Source organism: Diorhabda carinulata, chromosome 2 (assembly GCF_026250575.1).
Source record: "Diorhabda carinulata isolate Delta chromosome 2, icDioCari1.1, whole genome shotgun sequence".
Classification (NCBI taxonomy): domain Eukaryota; kingdom Metazoa; phylum Arthropoda; class Insecta; order Coleoptera; family Chrysomelidae; genus Diorhabda; species Diorhabda carinulata.
The window spans coordinates 31,728,741-31,749,992 of record NC_079461.1 but is presented as its reverse complement, the minus strand read 5'-3'; the positions used below and the strand labels follow the sequence as shown (position 1 = coordinate 31,749,992).

Sequence of the window (21,252 nt, the reverse complement as noted above, 5' to 3'; positions counted from 1 at the left end):
AATTTATTAATAAATTTCATATAAAAATTCGTTTATTGTAAAATTATTTTCTGGATAAAATAAATTATTTTTCCTGTACAAGCATTAGTCCAGTTAAGTGTGATACTGCTGAATATATAAATAAAAAAAAAATCAAATGAGGTATTAGAGATTTTCATCGGAAATAAGTTGATGAAATGATTAATTCGATCTATAATTTAGTCGCGCTCTGTATTTTTTTATATTATGTGATCCATTACCTCGAGCCACCCCCGTAAATGTTTTATTTATACAATTTCTTAAAGTCGAAAGAATCCAAAGCTACACGGATCCACGATATTTTCTGGCTGGAAATACATTTTTAAATCAAATATGATTCATCGACTTTTTTTTATTATTGAAAGAAACGGATTATGCCAGCGATTTCTTCATAAGCATACGAAAGAGCTCTTACGAAATCACTTCAGAATATATTTTAAGAAGTCTACTAGTCATGAATATATGAAATTTCCCGTTATTATAGCAAAAAAATTGAATTGAAATTTGAAATGAAACGATATATAAATTAATAGGAAAAAGATGTTATCTTTTTCTATCATTGTTTACCCATCTCTGAAGACGATAACTTGGTTATAGAAACGCTTTATTATTAGACCCCTTGCACCCAATCTAGAGTACTCCGTTATGCCAATGAAACGCACCATCTTGCTGAAAAACTGTAGTTTTCTAGTTCTTCTTCTTCTAACCGAGGTAAGATCCATAGCTAAACTTTAACAAAATAAAAAAGAAACAATAACTTCTTTCACTGCCAAATTTTGGCACACAAAAAAATCAATTTGCACTTGTACCATCACGTGAAGCTTTTCTTACTCACAGACATGCACAATATGATTGTTTCTACATCTACCAAAGTGAAAGTCGATTCATCTCTAAAGATTGCATGGTTCAGAAAATTATTTCCATTGATTAGTGTGAAATTTCGACAAAGAAATAGACATGTGATCCACGGCTTTGGATCCTGTAACAACTTTGTACAATAAGGACGAAGTTGTAAGCGACTTCAAACCTGAAGCCTCTGAATTGATTACATTGGGATACGAGTGAAAGATCTTATTATCGCTCTGCCGTATTTATGTTCACTGCTTCCTGTTGTTATTTTGTTTGAAGTCCAGTTAAAAAGTTAAATGTTATTAACATTATCAAGCAATAAGGCCCCACTAATTATTTTAAAACATGACGTAAAAGGTAATATGCAATATCAAAATGATAAACCAAAGTTTTTCCAAGAAATTTTATCAGCATTTTTCGCAATGAATAATTTTTCTACCTATTTTGAAGAAACTTATCAAATAATAACCCAAAAAAGTAGATAAGATGAAATTGGTTTCTCTCACTTCACTCGGGGAAATCGCCTTATCGCCTCGTATAGAACTATTTTCTCTCTTTTCAGGGCCGTTTCCACTAGAATGGTAGCTGGGATGTGGTGGTTTTTCACTTTAATTATGATATCTTCGTACACGGCCAACTTGGCAGCGTTTCTCACTGTGGAGAGAATGGATTCGCCCATCGAGACGGCCGAGGATTTAGCCAAACAAACGAAAATCAAATACGGGGCCCTTAGAGGCGGTTCGACGGCGGCTTTCTTCCGGGTAAGTGCACAAATTGTAAATACAGGGCGTTATTACGAGGAATTCGATAATATTCAAACACGTAAACTTTCAGTTTTTAGTGTGAACACGCTATACGTATTTTTATCTACCTATATCAATTTATATATTTATTATTGTTACTAATTAATAGTTTCTATAAGTTAACAAATGAATTATAATAACTAGGTGTACTGGGTGTTACTAAAAGTTAAACTACCCGTTATTGTTGAAATTTTCGACAAAGCTCGTTCGTGATTAGAAAAGATAATTCCTGGAAGGATGATTACCGATAAAGCTTCGTTTGCCCCCCCCCCGTCCTTTTTAAAGTTATAACGATTTTTACTTAATATCTCCGAAAATATTGATTTTAGAGAAAAAAGTTTCAAGCAAATAATGAAGCTCATAAAAAGTTCTACAAATAAGGTTATATAAATTTTTTACGTAAAACTATTCTTTTGGCTGTTATGACCCAAAATTTGTTCCGAGAAATGTCCACTGTATTGAATATTTTAAATGCAAGGTGACATGGCGCGGTCGTCACACATTTTTGTATTAATATGACATTTTAAATTCGTATTTCGTAAGTAATATTTATAATCTTTGGTTATTATTAAAGGAAAATTTGACAAACTCTCAGTTAGAACAGTACTTTAAGGACTGAAATAAACAAATCAAACTATTCAGATATAATATTATTGTGAATAATAATGAAACCGTTTTAATAAATGATATTCCGTAACTTTTTAATTGTAATCTTTGATTTAATCTTCAAATACGGTCCTTTAATAACCAGAACGTGACTTTAAAATGAAGCTTTCAGTTATAATCTTGTTTGAAAGTCATTAAGAGCGTTTGTCATAAAAAACGATGGTAGATATGATTATTAAACCTAACTTTGAGACTTTTGGTGTTTCATACTTTTTTTATTGCTGTCTGATCGCTGCAAAACTTTTTAAATAGTACGAAAAAATATTTTATTGAGGAAATTACTTCTAAAACTTCATTATAATCAGAGTTTGAAAAACTTAGCGAATATTATAGATATTTGTATTACATTGATTGCATTTTAAAATGAATTAATGTTTTATTCGACTTCATATAAATGCGGATTATGAATTTAATGTACACATGGGATACAACAGACTGAGAAATCTAAACGAACTAAAATACTTTCATAAGGTTGAAGAAAACAAATAAACAAACGGACTAATGTATTCTACAAAACATAATACAGAAGTTGAATAGGTAATGAAATGAAGCAATACCGAGTGCAGATAAATATACAAAAAAACAGAAATAAAAACAGAGATGAAAATATCAAACAAACCAGAGAAAATACAAGATATGTAAAAGTAGAGCGTTAAGTATCAACGGACAATTGTAAGACCTTAATGAAGATATTCATATTGGGCTCTAACCAACAAATTGAGGCAGAAAATAACATGTAGAGTAAAAACATTACAAAAAATAACACGAAAATGAAATAAGAATCGACACTAATGAAACATAGTGAGTGAGGTGCAAAAAATCGAACAACACTTGAGATGATTTGGACTAATAGTGATAATGAAGGCGGACAGAACTCTAAAGACAAAAAAAAAGAGAAGAGGCAGAACCAGGAGTAAATGGAATACAGAAATAGCAAACAATTGACAACAGGAAGCAATTGATAGAACCAAATGAAGAATAAATATCACCTGTACATGTCCACTGCATCAAATTGATATTTGAATTAATTAAATACAGTCAAAATGGAATGGCTACTGTTATACTTTGTTGAAGAAGAAACTGCAAGTTGCCCAGCCGATCAGTGATGTAAGGATAATAATTTGATTCAATTTCACCCAAAAATTAATATTATTTATTCTAGATGTGTCATGGGTTTTTTCACAAAGCGACTGTCTGTGAGAATACTTTTTCTATACAGTATTTTTAGATTGTCAGCTTTTGCTTAGTTTGCTGTATAAATAACACATTTTTAGATTATTTTTAAGCAATCAATTCTCTTGAAAATATTAGAGAAGCTTTATACTAAGAGACTAAACATACTAATAGCAGATAGGAAAATAACCGCAACCATTTGGTATTCAAAATGAACTGGAAACAATTAAAAAAGTTCATAGATTAGTTAACCAAATCGGTAGAAACTACAGACTTCATAGACATATCCCAAGCCTTTGATAAGGTATGACACAACGACTTACAAGTGAAACTAGAGAAGCTTCCTCCTATCAATTGCTTAGATCATATTTAATGAAGCATGGCTGTAAATGTAACAACCTATTTTATTGAATTCTCTACAGTGTTCCCAGTGAAGTATTTTCCAATCGATATTATATCTTGTATATTTCGAACCTACCAACAACAAGAACCACAACGATGGCAAGATCTGCCGATGTTGATATTTTCTTTCATGTTTTTACCATCTTCATAAGCGTATAACTAAATGCAACAGCATCATATTCACACTTTCGCGACAATTGCAGTTTTTTTTAAGCTTGTACGAGGACAGTCCCAGCACTTTTTCCAGCGATGTTCAATAGGTTCGATACTCTTTTTATGATAAGAATCGTGAATCTCCTCAAAGTAGCCATTACCTGCCGATATTGACGGATAAACTTTGACCAACGAGCTATTTTTCATGTCTGGGAACAGATAATCATCCGAGGGGACTTAATCTGGAGAATAGAGTGCATGAGGTGGCAATTGAAATTTTAATATATTAATTTTGGCCGTTGCAATAACGGATGTTGGAGCTGGTGCGTTGTCTTCATGAAACAACTCTTTATTCTTAGCCAAATGCAGCTTTATTTCAAGACTCCTCTATTTTTGTTCCATTGTGAGCAAACGCGGCACCCAACTTGCGCACAGCTTTCTCATGTCCACATTTTCAGTAATATACGATGTACCACACCTTTTGAAATGCCTACTATGTCCGCTATCTCAAGCATTTTCAGCCGACGATCGTCCAGTAACGCTTTGTGGATTTTCTTCAACATTTCTGGAGTCATCACCTCATTTGGTCGACTACTGCGATGCTGGTCTTCGCAAGTCGTATGGCCTCGCTTAAACTCTGCTTTCAAATATTTTACTGTTGATAACGAAGGAGCAGTCTCGCCCAAAGTAGAATCTAGTTCAGCTTCAATATTGGTCGGGCTAATGCCATTCAAATAAAAGTATTGTAACACATAACGATGACCAATTTTTTCCATGTTTACAAATTCACTGAAAACGTTCACTATTGATGGTCGTCAAACAACGTGGCGTCCTCAAACTTGAAACATATACTGAATAGATTGTATACTTTCTGATACAGTAGTATTTTTCAAGCAACTACCGCCATCTCAAAGTCAGGACAAGTACTTCTGGGACCGTTCTCATTCAAAGCACCTGATTGTTATTCATCATTCGAGTTTCATGAAACGGCACCATGTGAATGCAAAAAAAGATAATTTCTTGTCTTTTCGGTGCAGAATCAATAGAAAATAAACTTAAGAACAAAGAACGGAAACTTTTTTTGTGAAGTCACTGTGTATATTTTCAAGACTCGATAATTCAACTATTCTCCTTCCGCTTAGTGGAAAAACCGAGAGAAAGATAAGACGAAAATTCAAACGGAAATAATCTTAGTAAACTACAAAAGACGCAAGAAAACAAACGAAAATTACAATGTAACTCCTAGTGGTATTGTATAGACGTTTTCGTCTTTTTCTTTCGAGAGAAACAGCAAAAAGTACTCAACGAGTATAACAGGAGCTTTTCCTTTTAGACAGCAAAGTGAAAACTCTAAAGAAAGCGGATGGATTCTTTTAAAAAACGTTTATCACATTGTTCAGCAAAAAACGTCGACTAAAAGAAACGTGTTGATCTTAAAAATCATCAACAAACAGATACTTTTTATATATACTATAAAAAGTATTTTCGATTGGTTTAAAACATTATCTTTTTGTCGAATAATACTTCGATTGATAAGATAACAGCAAATTTGAATTCTTTTCAGGATTCCAATTTCTCAACGTATCAACGTATGTGGGCGTTTATGGAATCTCAACGTCCGCCCGTATTTACATCGAGCAATCAAGAAGGGGTGGAACAAGTGATTAAAAGCAGAGGTAGTTACGCTTTCCTTATGGAATCAACTTCTATTGAATACGTCATCGAAAGAAATTGCGAATTGACACAAGTCGGTGGGTTGCTCGATTCTAAGGGATACGGTATAGCTACACCACCCAGTGAGTTTCTCTTTTTCTAATTTTTAAATATATTATTTCACTTTTTCTATTTATCCCACTCAGTTTATTCCAAGTTGGTTATCATCTATTATTCAGGGTGTCCCTCGACGAGTTAAAACTATCTATATATGGCGAAACGCTTTTAGTAAAATCATGAAAATTTTTACGTTTGAGTTTTTGGATACGATCTTTTCAACTAAAAGATATTCAAATATGGCCGGTTCCACTGTACATTTTTAAAAACTGAATAAAATTTTTTTCATATTTTTGTCCAAAAACTTTTTTCGAAAAAAGCATACTTTTTGAGTTATTAATTTTTTTGTAAAAAATTTGACCGTTGCAGACCTTTATAAATTATTTTTTTACGAAAATACCCTTAAAGATATGAATAAGGTTTCTATTCGGTTGCTTTTAGCAAGGTCAGTCGTATTTGAATCTATTTTGAAAAATTTTTCATTTTATACAGGGTGTGAATAAAAAGTGTTCAAAGTTTAACTTCATAAATATCAAATTTCCTAATTTTTTAAATAGAAGGACCCGGTTTTTTCTATTTTAATGCATTCAGAGGTAAAAAATAAGACAAATTCAAGTATACTTCCGTATACCTAAATCTTATCTTTATCTAGATATTAAATGTTTGCTGTAAATGTTTAGAGATACAAATGCAGATCAATAACTGGTTTAATTTGATTGAGTTTTGCTACAAATGAACCGTATAGCTTCAAATTGAGGATCCTTTTAAAAGTTTGGTCGTGGTGTATCTGGATATCTTGTAGCAAATAAAGTACATGATCTTGTAAATAATTTGTCACATTTAACATGTATTAAAAGCAAATTTACATAATCTTCGTTATTAAATTGAAAACAAGCCATTTTAACGAAAGTATTAACAATTGACTGATGACAGTTAAATAATTGTCAATTATTTCAAAGCCTACTGAAAGTATACATAAAAAATTAAAACCTCAAATATCTCCAAATCGACTAAAAGTTGGAATAGGATTAGTAAATACAATTTGATTTGTTTTTTTGATAAAAAAAATACTTTTTTATTTCTTAGTGCTTGTATCAACGAATCAAAATAAAATTTAGACCACATATGCATCTCTAAAAACTTACAGAAAACAATTAATATCTGGATAACGGTAAGGTTTAGGTATAGCAAAGTATACATGAATTTGCCTTATTTTTTACCCCTGAATGCATTAAAATAGCAAAAACCGGGAGGTTCTAGTGAAAAAAAGGAAAAAATTTGATATTCAAGAAGTTAAACTTTGAACAGTTTTTATACACACCCTGTATAAAATATAAAATTTTTGAACAAAGATTCAAATACGTGTGACCTTGTTAAAAGCAACCGAACAGAAACCATTTTCATATCTTTAAGGGTATCCTTGTAAAAAAATAGTTTATAAGGGTCAGCAACGGTCAAATTTTTTACAAAAAAAATTAATAACTCAACAAGTATCCATTTTTCGAAGAAAATACTTACAGGAGGTATTAAAACACATTCAAACATTTCTTGGAGGACTAATGAATAAATAAATAAATATCTGTACTACATACTATCGAAGATCATTTTACTGGCATAAGGAAAAATTTGAAAGAGACTAATAACTATGTGATATTCAATTGAAAGTTGCAATCGACTTAATTTGTTAATGTCAGTTTGATGTTAAATTTTCAAAACCTGTCATCAATAATTTTCACATCATATTTAAGTTTCAATATGGTAGATGGTAATACCCTGTAGGTATTTTCAATAAATAATTCCAATCAGTGATCAATTTCTCTTTACTGCGAACGGTTTTCTTGACCGAAAATATAAATTTTACCGAGTTAAACAAACTTTTTGTTGCAAAATTTATAAAATGTACTCAAATATAAATTCCGATTTCGCTACTTTAAAAGCCTATAATTCAGAAACGAGAGATGGTATGAATTTTTTATGTCACAGCATTATTTTCAAGTCATCTACTCACTCCCAAATTTTTGGCATTAAGTCCTGGAATACTCTACATTTTTAAAAACGCCAAAATTATATTGAAATGTCAAAATGATAGTCCCATTTTTAACTGTCCTCTCTTCAATTTTTTTGGATTATCAGTATATGACTTAAACCTTTACTTTCACTTGTTCTTTTTTCAAAATTTAATAAAAAAATGTTTTTCATAGATTCGCCGTTCAGAACTCCCATCAGTGGTGCCATCCTCAAACTACAAGAAGAAGGAAAACTACACATATTAAAAACAAGATGGTGGAAGGAAAAAAGAGGAGGTGGTAGATGCCGAGTAAGTATCAATTTACTAGTATGATACTTTCTAAATACATTGATCATCAATCCTTTACTACAAACACACACAACACAAATGGAATATGGGACTGAGTGATAACGTACTCAAAGGTCGTTCATCTACCTTTTTGTATGTGCATAGATTTGGGGTCTCGTATACACTGTGACCCAAAGGTCCCCCTTTCTTGCTGCATCTACCCACTATATCAAATATTCTGCAGTAAAACATAAAATGTAATGTAATGTAATTTATTTTATCATACAAAATCATCGAAGTGAAACTGTCAACTGTCAACATTGAAGTCACATTTAATGAAATTAAAGTTGCCTACTCTGGAGTAGGCGTCCAGCAGTACGAAACTGTCACTTTCACTACATGGAACACTCAAAACGCAACTTTCGCTATGTAAATGAATACAGAACGAACAATTTTCAGATGGCGTCGTCTAAAAAATAATTTCTCTGTTTTGTTGACGTGTAAGCACCATTAAAATGACAAAAGGAGTTGAGAATATGAATGTGTAATTATAAATTTATTGATATCGTTGGAATTTATATTTCCCTTTAACTTCCAGGACGAAACAACGAAAACTAGTAGTACAGCTAACGAACTGGGACTAGCGAACGTAGGTGGAGTTTTTGTTGTACTGATGGGTGGAATGGGAGTAGCTTGCGTCATCGCCGTGTGCGAATTTGTATGGAAATCTCGGAAAGTAGCAGTCGAGGAACGGGTGAGCAGCATTCTACACGACACGTAGCTATAAAAGATGAGAAAAAATTGTTATTGAGTTTTTTTTGTTTATAAATATATGGCTATTGGGTTTCGGATATTTTTATTAATTTAAAAATTAGTACAAATATATTGAGCTATTTTTTATATAGAATTAAGTAAATGTGTCACATCTCTGGTTGGGTATTAAAAATTGATTTGTTTTTCTTCTAAGCAGTTCTCTATTTCTTCTTTAAATTCAACGTCAAAAACCACTCTCAGATCTATTTATGTTACATATATGGTTGTTGTTCTTTCCTGCAGTCAACAACCATATCTGCCACATTTTTGAAATAAAAACTTCTGAAAATGGTTTGGTTTATTGAGATTAACTTAACGCCTAATTTACTTCCAAAAACTTGAAAAACATATACTACGATAATTTCAAAAAAAAATGTCAGGTGATTGACTGTATACTACACTGTAGATACCCTGGACCAGTTCGCATTTGCACCGTAAACCGACCTTTAAACAACTACAACGCTTAGGTGACCTCAGTGAAAGTTGCAGAAATTTTGTTCTCCGACCAAGAAATAGCTATTCTAATACATATTATTCTTGGTCATTTCGTACGTGTACGCACATCGAACCTCGTAATCAATTAGTAATCATCTAACTACCTACCACATAGAAGCTCCCAAAATTAAATATCCACTAGAAAAATTACAGTAAAATGTGTCGAATAATTTACTTGGAAAGCGCGGAAACAAAGTACCGCTCCCCACAACATCTCAGGACAATCTGAATAGTAACAGCCACAATATACACACAACAACCACACCCTTTAGATAAACAACTCGAGTTCCCGTTTCAGCGCCATCTCTTGATTAGTTAGCAGTACTAAACGTACATGGAAACGACAATTTCCTTTCTGCTTTTGGCGGCAAATTTCAAACTTTAAATTCAAATATTGCGTCTAGGTATTTCTCGAAACAATTCAGTGGAATCGTATCATTCAAAATGATCGTGATCGTCTTGAATGATACAGCTACGAATACATTGAATTGTTTCGAGACATAACTAGACGAAAGTTGTTCTGCTACCCACAACATCTCGGGACAATCTGAATAGTAACAGCCACAATACACACACAACAACCACACCCTTTAGATAAACAACTCGAGTTCCCGTTTCAGCGCCATCTCTTGATTAGTTAGCAGTACTAAACGTACATGGAAACGACAGTTTCCTTTCTGCTTTTGGTTGCATATTTCAAATTTTGAAATCAAATATTGCGTCTAGTTATTTCTCGAAACAATTCAATGGATTTGTATCAATCAAAACTATAACGATCGTCTTGAATGATACAAATCCATTTATTTATTTCAAAAAATAACTGGATGAAAGTTATTCTGCTCCCAACACCATCTCAGAACAAACTTAATGGTAAAGACAAAAGAAGAAGAACAAATATCAAATGATTCACTTTGCGCCTTGGTTAACTGTGGGACAGTTTGCCCTATATTTATGTTATCGTTTGTTTTTCTGTCCAGGTGCATTGATTCTTGCTATTTTTTGACTTCTGCTCCACATAGAAGAAGAGCAAGCAGTTTTTCTGCTTCAAATTAACATGATTTCAAAAAATAATACGAGTAGATTTCTTAAAATTTACCGAATCACATTTAACAAGATATTGACGTTAGGGAAACCTAAATATCTTATTAACCTCAAAAAAATTTGATTAGTGCTCTATTGCTCAATATATCTGTGTTGAATTATATCTCAAATTCTGTCTAAATAACAATGTTTCATCTCACCTGAAAAGTATAGGCTCAAATCGGTAGATATACTCTAATAAGAATAAAATTACCAAAAATTGTGTAAATAAAGGTGAATATGTTTAGATATTGAAAAAATTCATACCATAAGCCCATAACGAATGGCTGAAACTCATTCATAGAGAAACTTGATGTTATAACTTTTTAAAATAGGCAGAGTTACATATGAAATCTATATAATTCATTCATTTCAACCTATGAATTCAAATCATCTACAAACTATATGAATTTAATCTTCGATCCTCAAAGATGATTTACTGCGTCATGAATAGCATCAGAGATTCAATATCACTATCTGGGTATGCACATAAATCGTTAATTCAAATATAAATTGGCCCCAAAAAAATATTTGATTCAATAAGTCATTATTGCGGTCCCATTGACCGTGACAGATGATATCACCAGGACACGATGAGAATGATGAAAGTCTCGAAATAGATTGAGATCGGGAGGCGATAAATCCAGAGCTATGATACCAAAGAAGACATCAAGTGTGGAGAAGATCATTATATGGAGCACATGATCCAGTGTTTCTGATGTCAGTAGCCATTCCAATAAATGTGTGAATTTGTTTATTTTTTAATTCTGACACGATAATAATAATTTTTACCAAGAGATGTAAGGGGTTGTGTAGAAAAATGTATGCTGCTTCGTCCAAAACTACCTCTCGCGTATAATTAACACACATGCAAAATATTGTTTTCAAATCTTATAAATTATAACTTTGAGATAAATGATTTCCTTCAGAAGTGTCTGCCATTTTTTTTCTTAATTATTCATCAACTCAGCCAACAAAAAATAATTGAATCAAACACTTTCCTGGAGCTAATTTTGGCTACTTCTTATATACTGAGTACTGAGTGTACCCAAGTAGATCTGTAAACAACCATATATTAATTGATTGTGCCAATTGATAATTCATGACGTAGTAATCTGAAGCATCACTTGAAAAATGTAACTAGAGCTTCCGGACTATAGATACGAAAGCCGTTTCTTTTTTTAACCTCCGATTGAAAGAGATTGAGAAATTGGTCATTTCTGTGAACAACCTTTTCAATATCCTCTTCAAAGAATGTTTCCGGCAATGAGCAGACCTTGAAAGTTCTGAAAATTCCGTAGACAAAGCAGTAATGATGAATCTGCGGTTTTCTTTAATCATTTTGTCAACTCGTTGAACCAGGTCATCTGAAACGACAGATTTGAGTCTTTGGCCTCTCTTGGATGCATTTCCACAGCACTACGGCCTTCAGCCTGTGGAAAACGAATCACACTTCGCAATTCACTCTTGGCGAGCATCTATAATTGTGGACATGATTACGTGCCTGTAGCACAACGCCGACTGACACCTGAATGTCAACAATAGCGTGCTTAGCGTCTGCACGGAGCAATCGGAGGTTGATAAAATAACGGCCCTTGTACATATGTTTTGTTTTCTTAAATACACAAAACATGGGGCTTTGAAGACAATTATGTGGTCGATTAATTTAACTCTGTGTAAACAAAATAAAAATTAACATAAATATAAACATTTTTATAAATAAATTGTATATATAGTAAATAGGTATATAGAGGCCTCTTAGCATTTGTACTGACTCAATATAAATGTTTTAATAACGAATTTACTGACAATATCAGAAATAAAATCAGTCGTATTGTCACAATCATAAAAATTTCCAGCTAAGTCCTTGTGCAACATCTTTTTGGCGGGATAATATTTTTGCTGTGCGGGTTTTTTCGTTGTCTTTTTAATTACGGAGGCGTAAGGGACAATTTAATTTAATTTATTAATCGAATTCTGACGGGTGCTCAAATGAAAAAGTACAAAAAGTCTCAACAACTCCGGAATATCACCCTGTGACCATCACCATCTGTTTGGGCTTCTAAAAAACATTTTAAAGGGAACCGGTTCAGCTCGGACGACGAACTGAGAGACACATTAGAGGAAACTTCAATTATTCCGACAGATGGTTCAAACATGTGGGGTTATGAACCACGACATTTATATATAAGCTTTCCATTTTTGAAAAACGTTCGATAGAGTAAAACATGAGGTTGATGAAGGTATCTTGGTTAATGGAAAACTTGTCAACAATATACGCAACGCTGTTTATATTATTTTAGTAGCCACCCCGAACTAGAAAACCTCATAGACCGTCTTGTTATATCATTTCATTATTACGGATTAAAGCTTAATATAAAAAAGACTAAATATATGATTAAAACTAAACAACAAAATGTACCAGGAGAAATCTTGATCTGCATGGTTAAAAAATCAACGTCAATGGTTTGGTTAATATAAAACTCAGCTATTCGGCGAAGTAATGAATGAAGCGATGATAGTCAAATATGAAAACCAACATCAACGATCGATAGCGGTCACGGAACGCGAAGAAGAAAATACAACGTCGTTTTGTACCTTTCCATTTGTACACCCTTGCATATTAGTCTTAAAGTCGGGTTGTCACTGCGCGAAACTGTTTCGCGAAAATGTCTTCGATCGACTGGACGAAACGTTTCGGATTCCAGGCGAAAATAGCATGAGCCGTCAGTTTGTACGAGACACCGAGTGCAGGCTGATCAGTCCACGTACACACTGTGAACAATACGGAAGGCGAAACACTTTAATGCGCGATCGAAAATCGACTGGCGTTGGCTCACTTCGAAACATACTGGCGAAACAAGTTTCGGGATGAGTACGAAGACGAGACTCGTTTCGCGAAGTGACAACCCGGCTTAATAGTCTACGTATGTTAAAATTAATCTCTCGTACTATAAAAATGATCAAAATTGGATTGGATAACGTTCTTTAGTTATAAATTATGATGTTACACATGGTCTACATAACTCTAATGGCATAGAATAAAAAATCTATAGGGTAATTGTTAATAATATTGAATTTTTGTACACAATGATACATAGACTTAAGTAGGTACTATCTAAGATTCCTTTTAATATTGTTTGCGCATTCTTAATATGGATAAAATAGGAAGTAAGTATTTTTTTTATTTATTATGGTGTTGCTAATTCTTGTAGTATATACATATAGATAGGAAACGTTCCACATCGATTGTAACGCTTTTTTTACCAACGGCGCCCTCTAGTTGTCACGAGTAATCGCTCTACTTCATATTATTATCAACTGAGTCGCAGCTACTTCGCCCATTATATATTGATGGTAGTCAGAACGGGCTTTCATCGGTAGTTCAAAAAAAGTCACTTTGTGCACTCGTGGAACTGACGTTTCAGTAGCAATACAACAAGGATTTAAAGGAAATTTCACTCTAAATGTAATATATGGCCTCAATTATAAAATTACCGATCAGTATCAAATTTTCGGTTCAGAAATAATTACGTGAAATACCTACAACAAAATAGATCAAGATAACACGCTCAAATCGGTAAACTGAGAAAAGTAAATATCTTATTTGAAGTATCAACATCATTTTGCATTGAAAATCGGATATTGCGGTGTACGTATACAAAATGTTTTCTCGTATCATTTTGTTGTAATAAATTTCTCTCAAAATTTTATTTTTCATATCTAGATCTCTGTTACTAGCCAGTAGTAATGACCTTACGCTAAATTTAAATTATTATGGAATTAAATTGCTCCGTTAACTTATTAAAAATAAGCTTTTGAAACGTCGATTTTTTAAAAATTACAAATGTCATTTTTCCGAATCATTCAAAAAATCTCAAAGTTATCTACCACCTTCTTCTAATTCAAAGGCGTGCTTTTTAACCGCAGCATCTTGCTAAACCTTTATTAAGGTCGTTTCATATGGAGCAAAATAACATAAAATGAAACGCAGAATATCTGATACTGAGGAAGCGCAGATAAAGCTGATGGGCCAAACTTTATCCGTTTGGTGCCGTTTTTGTTGCATACAAATTACAAATCTAAGAAGACATCTATTTATTTTTGGATTAACCAAATGTCAGTCTAACCTAACTAATCTAACCTTGATGATTTCTAATTTTTTTGTAGCTGAATAGTGAAGAGTAAGTCACAGCTAAGATTAATTGGCAAGAACCTTGCGTAGTAATAAACAACGTGCAATATTTTGCAAGAAATTGCATGTCATTTGTCTTGCTACATGTCAAGCGTCCATCTCTTCTTAAATTCTAAGAAAATTTGCTGATATTTTTGTAGTATTAGATAGGAGTGTAATATTTTTGTTAAGCCGAGCAAATTTAAGGTATGGGGTGATTTAAAGATAAATGCCTGTTAATTTTTAATTGTTTCATAATCGCACATTCTCAATTATCGTATAAATACAAGAAATCTTCAATCAATATTTTGTCTTGGTGTTGGTTTTTCCCTTAAATTTACTAATGGACAATATTCGTCATGAAAATTTGCTTTTATTACCTTGTAAAATGAAATTTATATACTATTTTTTTATCATTTCAGTCCTCGTTGTGTAAAGACATGGCAGTAGAATTTCGACGAGCAGTTTGTTGTCAAAATAGTACAAAATCTGTCAAAAAGAAAAGATCATGCAGTCCACCAATTATGGACGATGGATTGTATCACCCTTCAGGATCTTACACATCATACGGATTTATCAGTAAAGATATAATAAATTAAACTCGTTTCCCAAGTACATGTAAATACATTTTTCGAAGTGTCTTTGATAAATTAATTAAAATTAAGAATATATACAGATTCCAAAATAGATTCTCAAAAGTTAATATGGTTTTTAATCTGTGTATTGTTTAAATTTTGATATGAATGATTATTGTGGTTTTCTCAGAAATTTTCTCACAAACTTGCTACTTTTGTATCATAGAGAAATGAATATAAACTGTAACCAAAACCTTAACGAAATAATAAAATAATTGATAAAAAACATAAAGAAATATCCCTAACCATTGAGCATCCATTAAGGGAGTATTCCACTAAGCGTTCACGGTGCCCGAAATACTCTTTTTGGCTTTCCACATAGCGACTACGACCGTTGCAGTCACAGCTAGAATGTCACTCATAACGTCATAATTAACATTCGGGACGCATTAAATGCACCCTAAATGTATTAAGTCACCACTGCTCCTATCAATAGACATTTGACATCTGTCAAAATTCGAACTTCGTTTAGTTTGTTTGAGAAGCATCTAAAGAAAAAATGTGAAAAATAATTTCACATGCTCATTAAATAACCATTATTTTTAATGGACAAAACTGCTACTTGAACCAAAACTAAACTTGATAAACACTGTTAAAGCAATAAATTTCAATGGTGCAAAAGTGGTTTACTGAATTTCGTTGTGACAGAACAAAACACAGAAGATGCTAAATGTTCTGAACATCCGAACCAATTCACTATGCGTTTCGATCGATCGAAGATTAAAGTACAAGATAGTATGGACATAAGAAACTAGCAAGAATCGTTCACAAACGCAGCCGTATGTTCAATTGTTTGTCAGTTGTTCTACCGCAATATGAAGTTTTTGCGCTGTTTTGTATTCGTAGATACATCACAATAAAATAAAGAGAAAACTGCAGTCAAAACAGTGTTTCTCGAGATGAATCTGCACAAAGGTGAGTTTGTCAACAAAGAATATTCACTATGACTTTTTACAGGAAGGTAAAACCATCAAATAGAGAATATGACTTTCATAAAAACGGACGCAAGACAGTTTCTACGAAAAAATTCTAGTTTAGGCTACAAAATTACTGGCACATACATCCTATTTTCATGTAGCACCAAGTGATCATTTCCCAAATCTGAATTATGAATAAATATCATTTTGTCGACTTTGACAAATCTAATTATTTGGAAGGGATAAAAGAATTGGAGAAATGTTTAACAAAATGTATAAAAACATTTAGGAGACTAGGTTGAAAAATAAAATAATTTATCCAAAAAAATGTAATAACTTATATGGTTGCCGGTGATGCATTTTTTCTGAAAATTTCTGAGTGTTTTCAAAATATATCGCTATAGTGACCTGAAATTTGTGGTTAGATTAGAAGTATTGAGTATTAAAAAACAAGATTACTCAATGATAGATAGATCTTTTTAAATAGACAGTTTAATACCATTTTCTGCTTGGTTTTTGGGAACATCAAGAAACTAAAAAGTATTTTTATAATCTGTTTGAAAGCAACATTAATTTCTTACAGTATTGTAGAATTGAAAATTTAGTACAATGACCAAAACTGCCATCAAAACAGACTGGCATAAAATTGTTTCAACTTTAAGCAGATTGTTAGAAACATCATGAATTCAATAGAAAAATTTTCTTACTTTTGTAATTTAGTTGAAAACATTCAACAATTTTTTAATCGGTTGGGAAATTCATGAAGTTCAGATTAGAATTACTTTGAATAATAGTGAATAATATAAAATTTGATGTCATTGAAGAACTTTTGTGTTACTTTATAGTCACACTATATATGAGTTTATACCAATAACAAAAATTTTATAACATCCTAAATAAGGATTCCTAATTTATTGCTAATGTAAAAAACATTGTTATATAATTTGTTTTATATAGTTTATTAATGTTGTTTTAAGTACTTCGTGTTAATAACAATGTGAATGATATTTATTAATAAAAATATGATTAATTTTAAACTAGAATTATTTCATTCCCATCCTTTGGAATTAAATACAGTGCTTTGCAATTCAGCTAAACTGTTTTAGCCCTATGAAGGACAAGTCATTTTTGAAGATGGAAAAGAACACACAATGAATTCAGATTCTGTACTGCAAAATTTTAATTGTGATAATCAAAGAACATGGTTCTAGTAGAACGGGCAACTTCACATGGGTCTAATAGATCTTTGCCAAGGCAAATTGAGCCCAGGAGAGGTGACATAAGTTGGCCTCCACACAATCTCGATTTAATACCACTAAACACTTTTTACTTTGAGGTTATGTTCGAATCTAAAGTGACTTCCCAGCCTTCCCGGATAATACCTGCAGAGCCGCTAGATTAAATGAATGTCGTGAGGACAACGGTTTATATTTGGGCGATCTTACTTTTAAGAATCAAATTCCCTAGTAATGAATTTTAATATGTAACAAACATTTTTTCTATTAACCAGATAATTCTTATTGAAATTGTCTTTTTAAATGTGAACTTTTTTTAAGAGACCTTCTAAAGAATATAAAATTCAAAAGTTTTTTGTCTCCTGTGAAACTGCAATTTTGAAGATCAGTATTATTGGTACTTCATTGTCAATATTATGTGCCAAAATTAAATTCAAGACCCATACATTAAACTATTTGGCTAATGGTTACATGTCTAATATTCCAACACTAGATCTTGGACTCACCCCATGTAGTTTGAACGCAATTAGAATTCTCTGGTTTGTGTCAATAAGTATTTGAGAATGTAACACCCCAATTTTATGGAATATAAGAAAAAACAAAGTTTAATAGGACACATTTTATTTCTATTGCACACATAAAGAAAAAAAACAGCAAAATTAAGCCTATAAATGATATTACTTTCAATTTATGTTTACTAAAAATTTGTACATTACTCTTACTCCTAATTTAGAGTAGTAAATCTTAAATTTAAAACATAATACATGCTAGGACACTATGCTTTTCTTCAAATAAAAAAAATACAATTGTATAAAATTGATAAGAGTTCTAATCAGAAGTGACATTATGACGGTCTTTTCTAAACATCAGTGACACGCTGTAAGCATGTAATCCAAATCCTAATCCTAATGCAAAGAATACTGTAGGTGTGAATATTCTGTCATCACCACGGTTACCGGGAGTGTGCTAAAACAAACATTGTACATCAGATATTGGAAATAACAATAAAAATTTCAGCTCAAACATCCACACACTTCACATAATTTTTTAAACAATCATAGACTTCCTTTTTAAAATGATGTTTTATTTCAAATTGAGCTGATATTATCTGTTATCGCTTTGATATCGTGGGTCAAATTAAATGGCAAACAGAGACATTCAGCTCTTTGTACTCTAACCCAAAATGCACTTGTGACATAAAAATATTTTAACCACGATGTTAATCACTAGGCATTAATCAAAAATAGTATATTATACACGAGTGAAGTTTATTATCACCTAGCGAATAATAACTCATTATATGCGAGTAGAATACAATATTTTATCCACGACTACTAAATATCTTTGTTAAGTTTCCATTTCATACAGTACTGAACTAAATTGTAAATATTTAGTAGTGTTTTACGTGATAAAATTATAAAATAATTATTTATGTAACATTAGCCTAGTATGTAAATATTGTCGTATAAGCCACAGGCTTATTGTTCCTATGTATTGGTAGTGTTTAACTTGTTTCTGTGTTTTTATATAGATTCTTATATTTATCTTGGTTTCTTCTTCCCTAATCACCATTGGTTTTATCTTGTTCGTGTTTATTTTCATACCCATGTCTATTACTGCTTTGTTTCACACCTCAATATTTTACAGTATTGAGAAAATCCAAACAATTCAGAAACAAAACATTACCAAACAATTTTAGTCCCAATGCCAAGGTTATTCTATGTTTATAGACAAAATAAATTGTCAGTATATTACTACAAAATCATTATCACTTGGACTTCCTCTTCATTCACATGATATACTCATGACCCCTTCAATAAATATAAACTTACACCCATGTGTCTTATGGGTCAATAAAATTAGAGCAATAAACGATAAGAATAATGTAAACTTGTCTTTTCACCAGATATATCAATAAGCAGAAAGTATATGCATAAATGATATTTTCTAAAAGTCATTTAATTTATTTGTTTGTCATTGTTTATACAATTTGATTTAATATATTATTTTTGTAAATAGTAGCTATCACTATTAATTTATTTAATAATGCTGCGTAATAAGTACAATTAATTAATAAGAATAAGTTTATTTTATTACCAAACATATTGAATTTGAAATTTTGATAATTATAAATATAATAAAAAAAGGTCAACATGTACACTTAAAAAGAATTAATAATTAAAAAATTACCTTTGTCAATAATCTAAATAAGTTTATTTGACTGTGGAATATTCTTGTTGGTAAATTCAACATACTTGTTTTGAAAATACTTTCAAAATGTTGTTTTTAGTATCACGCACTCCTGTACCTAAAATTAAATATGTTTTTAATTACTTTACAATAACCAAGTTTATAAAAACTAAAATACCTTTTCAAAATGACTTCTCCCCTCTATACATTTAGTAATCTTTCCTAAACATTTTTAGTCTTCTTATAAAATAATTTGGAAAATTTATCAACAAAAGTAGCCAGAAGCGTTCAATACTCTTGAAAATGATGGAAGAAGGATAACAAGCAAAATATGAGGAGTTAGAGTAAGAAGAAAAGTGTCGCGAGAAAAACCAGGATAAATAAAATTTGCCAAGAACAAAAAAGAAATTAGATAAATCACAAAAGTAGAAAATTTGTAAATTTCCTAGTTATATTTCCTAAACATTTCTAGTGCTCCTTATAAAATAATGGTAAATGTATGAACAAAAGTAGACAGAAGCACTCCTTACTCTTAAAACTGATGGAGAAAGGTTAAAAATCAAAAAATGAAAAGCCACAATAAGAAAAAAATCAGAGAAAAACTAAGATTAAGAAAATCAACAGACAGCAAAGAAGAAATTAAATAAATGACATAAGGAGAGAATTCTAGAGGAAATAACTTAGTGTCTGTAGATAATTACCATCGTCATTATCTATCAAATCCAAATAAATATATAAAAGTATATAAAAATGTTCTGTCATTTCTATTTATTTCTGTTATAACTTCGAGTAAGCAAAACTGTTTTTTGAAATTGTTGCAGTGAATGAAAAGTAGCAAATAAAAAAAAATTTAAACCTCGAAATTCCAAAAGCACCTGATTAAATAATGCGTGTCCTTCTATTTTCATACCATTTTTTTATTATTTAAATTTCAAAACTAACCTATTTTCTTTCTGTCTAGAGATACTTTAAGTTATTCATAAGGGATAAATTAAATAAAATTTATTATTCAATGCAATAAACTGCTTGGTGCATGGATATATTTTTTCTATTACATAAAATTGACTAAATATAACTACTGTCTACAAGTTCAAGATTGTTTCCGCATAACCTTAAAACAGTTACTGAATTGAATGTAATACATTAATTTCTAATATTATCAATACAATCTCTATTGCACAAATTATAAAATTGAGTAATGATAAATACATAAAATTTACGACTAACCCGTGATTATGAACTTCCTCTTCAGTTCACAACTTAAAAGTGAAAGAATTCATTGATAGTTGTTTGCAGTATTGCCATTACTGAAAATATTTAATCTCAATATTTGACACATGACAGAATCGATTAATTTTTATCACTTCTAAATTTAAATGCTTTGTAAACTATTCATATGAGTAAACTTTGTTTTGAGAAGATAAATACGTTAAACAAGAATCGTCTGAAACAATATCAAATTTATTTATAAAAAAAATGTATAAAAATTAATGGTTCGCATCGATGACAGTAATCGATACTAATGAAAAAATTGTTCAAAATTTAAGCCTTTTTGCTTAGATAGAAACAATTTAGTTAACTAA

The 21,252-nt window shown here is 31.4% G+C and overlaps 1 protein-coding gene and 1 long non-coding RNA gene across 4 annotated transcripts in view; one reads left to right on the top strand and one right to left on the bottom strand.

The window, feature by feature from the left end:
- The window catches only part of LOC130903719 (glutamate receptor ionotropic, kainate 2), a 113,354-nt gene extending 97,550 nt beyond the window's left edge, over positions 1-15,804 (top strand). For 2 of the 3 annotated variants that reach the window (XM_057815957.1, XM_057815958.1), the window contains exons 14-18: positions 1,430-1,628; positions 5,629-5,860; positions 8,036-8,151; positions 8,729-8,884; positions 15,115-15,804. In XM_057815957.1, the coding sequence (XP_057671940.1) occupies positions 1,430-1,628; positions 5,629-5,860; positions 8,036-8,151; positions 8,729-8,884; positions 15,115-15,291 (880 nt within the window). In that variant the 3' untranslated portion in view covers positions 15,292-15,804. Of the gene's footprint in view, positions 1-1,429; positions 1,629-5,628; positions 5,861-8,035; positions 8,152-8,728; positions 8,982-15,114 lie in introns of those variants that run through there. The other variant, XM_057815959.1, reaches the window with a different exon arrangement.
- Positions 15,805-18,083: 2,279 nt separating this feature from the next.
- LOC130903721 (uncharacterized) lies at positions 18,084-21,026 on the bottom strand. Its single transcript, XR_009060768.1, has 3 exons — positions 20,897-21,026; positions 19,670-19,787; positions 18,084-18,445 (listed from the first exon to the last, which is right to left on the bottom strand). It is a non-coding gene; the product is annotated as an uncharacterized LOC130903721 (long non-coding RNA).
- Between the last annotated feature and the right edge of the window lie 226 nt (positions 21,027-21,252).